General features: G+C 40.8%; 1 protein-coding gene across 1 annotated transcript in view; it reads left to right on the top strand.

Moving 5' to 3' along the window:
- Window positions 1-665: 665 nt before the first annotated feature.
- The window catches only part of PHYHIPL (phytanoyl-CoA 2-hydroxylase interacting protein like), a 107,051-nt gene continuing 97,598 nt past the window's right edge, over window positions 666-10,118 (top strand). The window contains exon 1 of the mRNA XM_063133100.1: window positions 666-968. Coding sequence (XP_062989170.1) covers window positions 965-968 — 4 coding nt within the window. The 5' untranslated portion in view covers window positions 666-964. The remainder of the gene's footprint in view (window positions 969-10,118) is intronic.

The raw sequence follows: 10,118 nt of genomic DNA, 5'->3' as shown, positions 1-10,118 counted from the left end.
GCAGCCATAGTGTAAAGAGGCTGTTACTGAACAATAAGGGTGCTTCCGGACGGAGGACTCCTGGCACTACCAATTGGAAGGCATTGTACAGCTATTCCATCTTTTTTTCTTAACAGTTTTTCTGTGGTAGGGGAAAAAAAGAGAAGAAGGGATGGAGAAAACGCAAGGGCTACAGGAGGAAAATGGTGACATCTGGGCCACCCCACCCCCCATAAGATTAATTGATCGAGATAGGGCGAAGGTGTGATAAAAGCTGTGTTTGGAAGCATTTTAGGAGCTGAGCAAGGTAATTTTTAACATGGTGAACTGTAGAAAAATGAAACAACTGTATTGGCAAGAAGTTCTTTTTAATGATTATTCTTTTTTTATATATAATTTATAGTTCTGGTTACATAGGTCAAATATTACATAAATATTACATTCAGCGTCAATACAAATACATGCTCCCACCTGGGTTTAATGTTATTTAACATTAACTAATTTTATTTAATTTATTAAATTTAATTTAGGGCATTGTTGTTCCCCGCCTCAATCCAAAGGGAGAGGCGGGTAAGAAATAAATAAATTATAATAATTATTATTATTATTAGCAAGAAATTCTGCAGAAATTTGTGTCTCGTGGTATTTGCTTTGGTCCTTTAAATTATATACATGCACATTCATGCATCCTGTCCCCCACCCTGCTGGGCTCTTTTACACCTTTGTACAGCAAAGTTATTTAGAATCGTTAGCTATGTTGACAAGTCTGAAGTTCACTGAAGATAACAGTTAAGCTCATTTTGACTTCCGCTCCAGATCAGAATCTCATTCAAGAGCATAAATGTTTTAGTTTGAATATGTGCCTTTAAAAAAGCATGAACAGTCAAATGCTGCTGCTTCTTTTTAATCAAACTCAACAGGAGGGTTCATCAGCTCCTTCAGCTGCTCTTGAAGAGAAGGGGAGGGAAAGGGCTGTTTTCATGGAATGAGTAAGTTTGAATTCTTTTTTTTAAAATGGATGTGTTATTTATCAAGAAAGTTATAGTGCTCTTTTTATTGCAGTCTTCAGGCTATTCTCGGAGTCTAGTTTTTCATTATATATATATATTTTTAAAGAACTCTTCTTCATTCTCAACTGTACCACTCCAGACGGCATTCACATGAAGTGAGTGAGGATTCCTCCATACATGCATCAAAGCCTCCACAAAGAAAATGACATCTTAGGGAGAAAGGTTTTAGTTCTATCTTTTCCCTGACATGCTACTCTGCTTTGACTGTGAAGTACTCCCACCATCCTGCTTTAATAGTGCTATAAAGCCAAAAGACCCGTCCTATTTTGATACCCCTTTAAGAGCAAATCATTTGTTGTTTTCCGAGCAGCCACTGAGGGCGCAGGAATAGGATTTGATATGTTTAAGCTTCAAATTAAACAAATGTTTACATCTGCGTAAGTTTCAAAGATAAAGACATCAAAATTGGCACAGTAATAGATATTAAGGAGAGCTTTAAGCATACCAAATTTGAATCAGATTGGGTCATCTGTTGATATATATATATTTTTTTACATTTCTCCCCCTTAAACCCTTTTCCTGGTATGCAAAGGATCTTAGGAGTGCTGGCGCCCAGGGTGTGATTTAGCTAGCAACAACAACAGCTTAGCGCTGTAGGGGATAATTCGAGGGAAACAGGTACGTGGGATGAAGCTGGACTGCATTACCCTGCCCCAACCGTGGTGCCCCCCAGCTGGGAGCTGTAAGACATTTTTCTATCTAAACAGGGTTGTGCCCTTAGATGGCAATCCTAAACACACTTACCTGGGAGTAAGTCCTATTGAACTTTATAGGACTTACTTCTGAGAAGACATGCATAGGATTGCGCTGTTTGGGAATTTGTGTCTGAGGTGAGATGGGAATCCTGTACCATGCTCATAGCTCACACCGATAGCCACTATGCCCCGACAGCTCTAAGAAATTATTCTATTAAACTGAAGTATTTCAAGGAGCTCTTATTTCCTTGCAGACGGATCCTGGGTGGTCTCCAATGTGTTACAACATGAAAATGGACTAGCACTTATGAAGTAATTGTAATGCGGAACATTTTTGCAGTATTTAGTTATATTAGTAACTCAGGGGACCTTTCATTTTCTGCGTGTGGAATCCATGTGTATAAAGAATTAACTTCTAACCACTAATGTGGGTCGGTGTGTGTACATTTAAATGGCTTTGCATTTAGTTCCCCACAGGGCTTTTATAATATTACAGTGTTACTCAGGGTTTTTGTGGGGGGGGATTGATAGCCTCCAGTGGCTTGATTTAAAATTGGACCGGGGACATTGACAACAACATAATCAGCAGCATATGACAGGTGATGGGCAGCTTCATCTACAATCCGTAGTCAGAGGATTGAGTCTGAAGCCAAATATTGAAATAAATTTTGTCTAAGGGGGCTTTAAGCCAAGCATCCTCTCTGGATCACAGCCATAATTCTTGCACATGGATTGCATGTTTGAATGTGGATTTGAACGCTGTAATTGAGAGTTATGCTCCACAGCTGCCTTCCCCGACCTGGTGCCCTCCAAATATTTTGGACTTAAACTCTCATCAGCCCTGGACAGCATGGTCAGTGGTCAAAAATGTTAGGCTTTGTAGTTCAAAACAGGACAGCAAGGGTCATGACTGACGGTTAACTACTGGAATGTGGTGGCTCCGATTTTGGTGAGGCAGCGAATCCATTCTGGGTTTCAGTCAGAACTCTAAAGGTGCTATCCAAGGTGCTGAACCCTATCCCCAAAGTAGGAGGGATAGTATTTTGTTATTTATTTATTTAGTTAGTTATATACTCATTTGCCTCCCTCCTTTTCAGATACCCAACACAGCAGCTCACATGGTAAAAGATCTCAAAATATAATACAACTTTAACCCCAAAGCCACACAAATGAATTGCAACACAACTAAAGCCCTTAAAACAGAATACTTAACTGAGCATGCAATAATTTAAAAATATAGACCCGTAAAAGTAAATAATACAATGGCCAAATAAAACTAAAATTCTTCAGACATGTTTTAAACTTCCAAACAACAGTTAAAGATTCCATAAGTACATTTTCCTTATTAAAGAGTCTATCTCTCACTTTAATACCTGAAGGCCAGTGCCTCTTTCTTATATAGTATTATTCATCTTGTGTTGTAAACTTTGTCCCAACCCTAGTCTGAATATTTGTTTTCAGTACATTCTATAAAATAATTGAATATATATCATTGGGGTAATGTGCAAACCCCAAGTCTTTAAATTTTCAGAAAGGATGTACAAATCATGAAATGATCTGACACAGATTTCTAGAAGTGAAATGCCAAGTCATAGTGTGTTGTAGGATAGTAGAAGAAGGAACATCTAAAGGTTGAGAATTATTTATTTATTTATTACATTTATATACCGCCCCATAGCCGAAGCTTTCTGGACGGTGTACAAAAGTTAAAAACAGTAAACATTAAAAAAGTATACACAATTTAAAACCATCAAAAATATAAAAACAACAGTATCCATTTAAAAAACAACAGTTCTGGGGTCCGTTAAAAAACAAACTTAGTGTTGTTAAATGCTGCCAAGTGCCTGGGAGAAGAGAAAAGTCTTGACCTGGCGCCTGAAAGATAGCAGTGTTGACACCAGGCGAGTCTCATCAGGGAGATCATTCCACAGTCGGGGGCCGCCACCGAAAAGGCCCTCTCCCTTGTTGCCAACTTCCGAGCTTCCCTTAGATGTTGAGCGCAGTGTACAGGTAGGTTCATGTCGAGAGAGGTGTTCCATCAAGTGTGGTGGTCCCAAGCCGTGTAGGGCTTTATAGGTTAAAACCAGCACCTTGAATTGGGCTCGGAAACGTATAGGCAGCCAATGCAAGCGGACCAGAATCACTCTTACAGGGGAGACACAGAAAGCTGAGATAAGGAAAACATTGTGGGGGGGGGGGGTTTGCGGGAGGGTAACATTGTTTATGCTGTAGTGATTTAATACTGTCATATACAGCAGGGGTGGGGAATGTGTGACCATTCAGTTGTGTTTGGACTACAATTCCCATCAATCCTCAGAACTGGCTCTGCTGGCTAGGGTGGATGGGACCTGCAGTCCAACTGCAACTTCAAACTTTCTGGCCACCATTTCCCCACCCCTGATATATAGGATTGCTTTGTTCTAGACACCAGCAGATTCATCCTGCACATATTATGTGGTGCAAAACATAGAATCTAGAGAAACTCGGACCTCTTTTGTTGAGAACCAATTAATCTCTAGTCCTCATTATGTCAGAGAGCATTTTGAGAATGCATGAACTGTTTTGCACTAAGGAAACGGAATGGGGGTAGCAGACAAAAGAGCTTCAGTGCCTTGCAATCTCGATGCCTACTAAACATTTGTGACCGACCCTCGATCCATTGTCTCCTGAGGCTGAGTTACTGGCATAAGAGCTTTAAGCTAAAATATGCTGGTATTTTGGCCTTGCCCCTTTTCCTTCAGCCCCCAAATGGAAAGATGTTCCATATCCCTTTCATAGTGCATGGAAGAGAATTTGGATAGAGAGATTTCCCTTCTCTTATAATACTGGAACTAGGAAATGTCACCCAATAAAATCAATTAGAAGAGATAAAAAGAAGTACTAGATAGATAGACCCTTGGTCTGGTCCACCATGGCTCTTCTCAAGTTCTTCTGGCAGTAACTCTTGAGCATCTGATGCAAGATCCCAGCCTGGCTACCTTTTAGCTGGAGATGCCAGGGATGGAATCTGGGAATTTCACAATGCTAAGTATGTTTGCAGTACTACTAAGCTATGGCTTTGTATAAGCCTTACACTGTAAGGGGAAGCTTTAGCTGTTATCCTGAAGGATGCAAGTGCCTACCTTTGCAGTTAGCCAGTAGGGGTGTGCACTCCACCCCAGAATTATCTGGTAACCATGAATATCCGTGGAGTATTCGATCTTGGCTGCTTCCAAACTCATCGATTAATATCAGAGCAGAGACATGCCCAACCGGAGCTTCTAAAGTCTCTGAAATCAGCCTGCTCTGTGTGTGTCTGTGTCTGAATTGAATATCTCCATATTTGGAAGATGCTGAGCGGGGTGAGGGGTAGCTTTGATATTGACATCTGTGGCTAACCAATTAGGAATTGGCACAACACCGTTCTTGACCATGTTCTCCTCCGATTGCAATGTTCAGGGGAATGGGAAACACTAACTGGCTGCTGATTCTGGCTGGGGGTGGGGTGGGGGAGAGGGGACGGATTTCTGCTCAGACTCATAGAAGTCAATCATCCACCTTTCCTCAGTGTGAAAGTACTGCTCGGCTGGCTGGCATCGTGAGTGAGAAAGCTTCTACACCTGAGTCAGGCACAGGCAGGTTCTTTATTTCAGTTAAATTATTACTCCTGTTGGCTGGCTGGGCTTCCAGTTCAGAGGGGAGAGTGCTCGTCCAATAGATCTGGAGGGCACCAGGTTAGAGAAGGCTGGAGTAGAAACTTCTACCAGCAGCAGTGGAGCTCTGCACCAGCAAAGTAAAGGATGAAATCTCCCTCCATAAATGTGCAGGGGTGGATTAAACTCTCTCTGTGTGTGTCTGTCTCTGTGTTTAAGGGGATAGTGGTTTGAGGGGGGATTTAAAAATTCCTAAAAAATCAGGGCATGAATGGATCTGCTACAAACTTGGCATGTCTAAAGTACTCCTTAAGAGCTATCACTGTCCCAATTTTCATCTATCTTTAAAAATTTCGCAGATATAAGCATTTTAAATTTCCATTTTGAAAAATCCTAAAAATCAAAGCATGAACAGAACTGATTCAAACTTGGCATGGCTAAAGCCCTCCTTAACTATCACCATGAAAAGTTTCATCTCTTTATCTTTAAAAATGAGGGAGATATAAGCATTTGATTAATTTCCATTAATAAGAGGTTATCCGAAAATGGGCGCTTCTCGGATGGGTAATCCGATGGGGCGCAGTAAGGAGATACACTCTGAAATTGGGACAGAGAATCACCTGAACAGAGCTCTGGCTCAAATTTTGAGGCAGAGAAGACCCACTTTGTATACCCCTATTAGCCAGCTGTGTGAAGTATCACCTTTGTGACTCAAACTAGTAAAACATGCTGACCTATTATGTGTCTGTTTCTCTTCTGTACTTTCAAATTGGATTTCCAATCAATTTGGATACCACTTCCCACAACTCCATAAAGGTGCCTTGTTTAGATACCGAAGGAAACGTACAATGGTTTAAAACTTAATAGCAAAAGCTACCACTTCAATGTTAATAATAATAATAATAATAATAATAATAATAATAATAATAATAATAATGAGGAGGAGGAGGAGGAGGAGGAGGAGGAGGAGGAGGGGCCATCCTGCATATTTACTAAAAACAAACACACTATAACCAAAGTATCTTAACACATTGGGACAATATTCTACAAAATAAACCAGTACGCCCTTAACTTGTAAGCCTACTGATAAAATTTGGACTCATTGCAAATTATAGTAGTCCAGAGGTTTAGTTGGGATTTGATCCCAGGTTCTTTTCGATCCCAGTTATCACTGTACTCTCTGGGCTGTTGGCTTGCAGTAATGCAGCTGGTACTATACAAATTATTAAGTATGCAATTGAATGGTGTGGACTGTACCTGTGTGACAACTTCCCCAGACTATGGAGGAGAGTTGGCAGCCTTACAGAACCAGATTGGGATCCTATTGGCTCCTCGTGACATCTAATCACTTCTGATTTGGAAGCTGTAGTACCACTCCCAACAATCTGCAGTGGTGACACTGCAGTGCAAGCTGCCACAGCGATGCAAGGAGCAATGTCTTGCAAGGAGCAAGACATTTTGCTGCATGAGGTGGACAAGATGGCACTCCTTTCATTCCATGTATAGAAGCCAACCAGACTAGCAGTTGAATCGTACTTCAACACTGGTGACAGGTCACCCTCCACAGCACCAAAGGCTAGTAGGTTAGCTTAAGGGGCACAAGGCAGGTTGTGTGGCACAAACTGTCACCTAAGGCAGCTGCCTCACTCTGTCTAATGGTAGGGCTGGCCCTAGCAGGGAACATGGTGGTTTAGCCCCACTGCCAGGAACTTTCATTGAAGCCCCCTGATGCTTTAGATGGCCAACACAAGAGCAAATGAACTGGGCACTGATAAAGCCCACACAAAACTAGTAAGAATAGTACTACCTCACTCTCTGGAATACTCTCTGGAATACTCTCCCACATGTGGTTCGAGAGGCAGAAAATGTGACTAGCTTGAAGGGCACCCTGAAAACATGTTTGTTTACACAGACTTTCCCTGACTTGTAATGGACACTTGTAATGTCTTTTGCCATCATGTTTTAAAATTATTTTAATTCACCTTAATTAATTCAGCTTAATTCAACCACACTGATTCTGTTGTTCCAATTATGAGACTCGATCGACAGTTGGTTGGGTTGACTGCTTAAAAGGCGTCCAACATATTCCAGTCTTTTAGTTTGTCATTAGTTTATTGTTGGAAATTAAATGTGGATCAAATGAGAATCAAATGTGGATCTCTATACCTTGACTACTAACATAGGAGGGTTGGTGGGATGAACTCCCATGCAGGAGAGGTGGAAAGGATAGTGAAGGACTTGATTAGCCCTAAAGCTTATATTTGACGGTGCTTTCTATAGATTTGTTTTTATTAGGTCACTCAGCTACCAGTGCGCCTTTATGCCTGTATTGTTTTAGGGCAATATAACAGTGAAACGTCTCTATTATTTCTGGAAAAGATTTCGATCTTAGCTTTCTTTTCTTGGCATCAAAGCTTCCTTTTCTTATAGCCAACTTCTAACCTAACTCTCTTACATGTGGCTGATCAGCCACATGTATCATTCTGGGGGTGGGAGTTTGGTGAAAATTGGACAAATCATCACCATCATACCAACCAGAAATGAGATTTTAACATTTATTTTTTCCAGATTGCTGATGTACAAATAAAAGAGTTAACTTTCTGGAAGAGCATCAGTCTTCAGAAGGAAAAAAAATATCACCCTATTCAACCTTTCTAAAGTTGTTAGAGCCTTAGGCTTAAGTACCTGAATGTCACAATGAATAAAGAGATCCGGATAGCCAGCTTATTGCTCATGATGGAAAATAATGCAGCAACTAAAAGCAGAAAGGTTGCAAGGGAATACTTGGTAGGGTGTAGAGGGTCAGTAAGCTTAGGTTAAGTGTGTTTGAAAATAAAGATATTTCCCCAGTGTTTTCCCCATCTTAATTTCTTCTTCTCTCATTCTCTCTCTTTTTAACCCAAATCTGAAGTTGAAGGTGAGTAGAGAGTTTGGAACTACTTCTCAGCATTGAAGGAAGACTATGGGTTATATTCTGCGTTAGAGTAGACCCATTGAAATGAATAGGACTTGTTAAAATGACATTGGATATCACCCCATATTGGAAATGCTGCTAAAACATCTGAAGTCCCCCCCTTTATTGTGAATTTAACAGGACAGGACAGAAAACAAATGGTGAAATAAAAAAGAGAACAAAAACTACATACATGGGAATGTCAACTTTTTAATCAAATACGGCATTCTTTTTTCTTTTCTTTTTCTTTTTATAAAAGGGGGGGGGAATTATGCATAGGCTTCAAGAAGAGCAGACCAAATATCCATGTATTTATTCACCCACAAGTGGCACCTATATACCATCTGTTCAAATGTTGATTATGTTGTTAAATCCTCCGCCCATTGCATTGTGGGAGGTGAACATTTATCCTTCCAACATAATAATATCAGTCTTTTAGCTGTCATAAGGGCTCGGAAAACCCATTTGCTCTGACCATGCATTCACTTCTAAGAAATCGGTAGGTAGTTTAGGAGGACGTCCACATCCTTCCAAATTAAAGACTGTTTAAATACAAAGTTTATCCTTATTATGACTTCCTCCCAAAAGGAGGCAACTATTGGGCATTGTCAAAACATATGAATAAAAGAAGCATTAGATGAGTTACATCTCCAATAATTATGCAAATTAGACAAACCCTTATTAAACAGGCATTGTGGCATCCAATAAGCCTGAAATAAGATCCGTAGAAACTTCAGACACCATTAAACTTTGCCATGGGATTTCCTCCAATGAAGAAGTCTCACTGTCAGTTCTCCTGGTCCCTCAGACAAGCATACATCCTGGCAAACTGACAGAGGACACCCAAATCAGTGAGAGATTTTTATTGGAGGAAATCCCACAGCAAAGCTTAATGGTTACACACATCAGAAATCATATCGCTGATGGCCAGTAGCTCTAGGCGCCAAGAAATTCCAGAAGAGTCAAAAGCTAATCACTACTACTGTGACAAGATCTCCATCAACGTGGTTTCGCCCGTACCCACCTTCACAGTTCTCAACACAAGATAAGATCAATCCATTCATGGGTTCCCACCCACCTGGCTGCAGCTCCTCTCAGGGCCTTTTCTAGGGGAATGCAAAGTAGGCGGCTACCTAGGGTACAAGAGATCCAGGATGCCAAATAATCCCCAGACAGGCAGCACCTATAGAGGCCCGGCAACTCTTAGCATGCAGTAAAGGAATATGCTGCATTTGCCAGTCCAGGTTGCAGCTGTGTACCATTTTGAATCACAATAGTTTCCCTAGTGTATGATGCAATTAATTCACTAACTTTATGTGTGTGAGAGAGGGGGGTGTCGGTGGGTGGGCACAGCCAATGAGGATATTCGTATTGCTTTCTCCAAGGCCAGAAGCAATGTTTATTCTATTGAATTACTTTGGGGCAGATATGCTGGTGTCCCTTATCAGGAACGACGGTGCCCCTGTAGGAATATGGAAGTGGAGACGATGGAGCATATCCTTCTGTCCTGTAGCTTTTATAATCAGACCCGCCATCTTATGATCACCCCATTGTTGAGTAAAGAGTCCAGAAGCTCAGACAAATTTTATGTCAGGTTTCTGTTGGAAGATAAGTCCTCAAAAGTAACTTTGGCTGTTGCTAAATTTCTTACAGTGGCGGCCAGGATTAGAGCTCTCTGTGTATTAGACAGTTGATAATAGCTCTAACTGTATGATGTTTCATGTTTGATTCTTGTTTTTTCATGGATCTATGGATCGCAATAAAGAAGTATGGTATGGTAATGAGGATA

This window comes from Elgaria multicarinata, chromosome 8, assembly GCF_023053635.1.
Source record: "Elgaria multicarinata webbii isolate HBS135686 ecotype San Diego chromosome 8, rElgMul1.1.pri, whole genome shotgun sequence".
In the NCBI taxonomy this organism is placed as follows: domain Eukaryota; kingdom Metazoa; phylum Chordata; class Lepidosauria; order Squamata; family Anguidae; genus Elgaria; species Elgaria multicarinata.
This window is presented reverse-complemented; position numbering and strand designations above follow the sequence as displayed.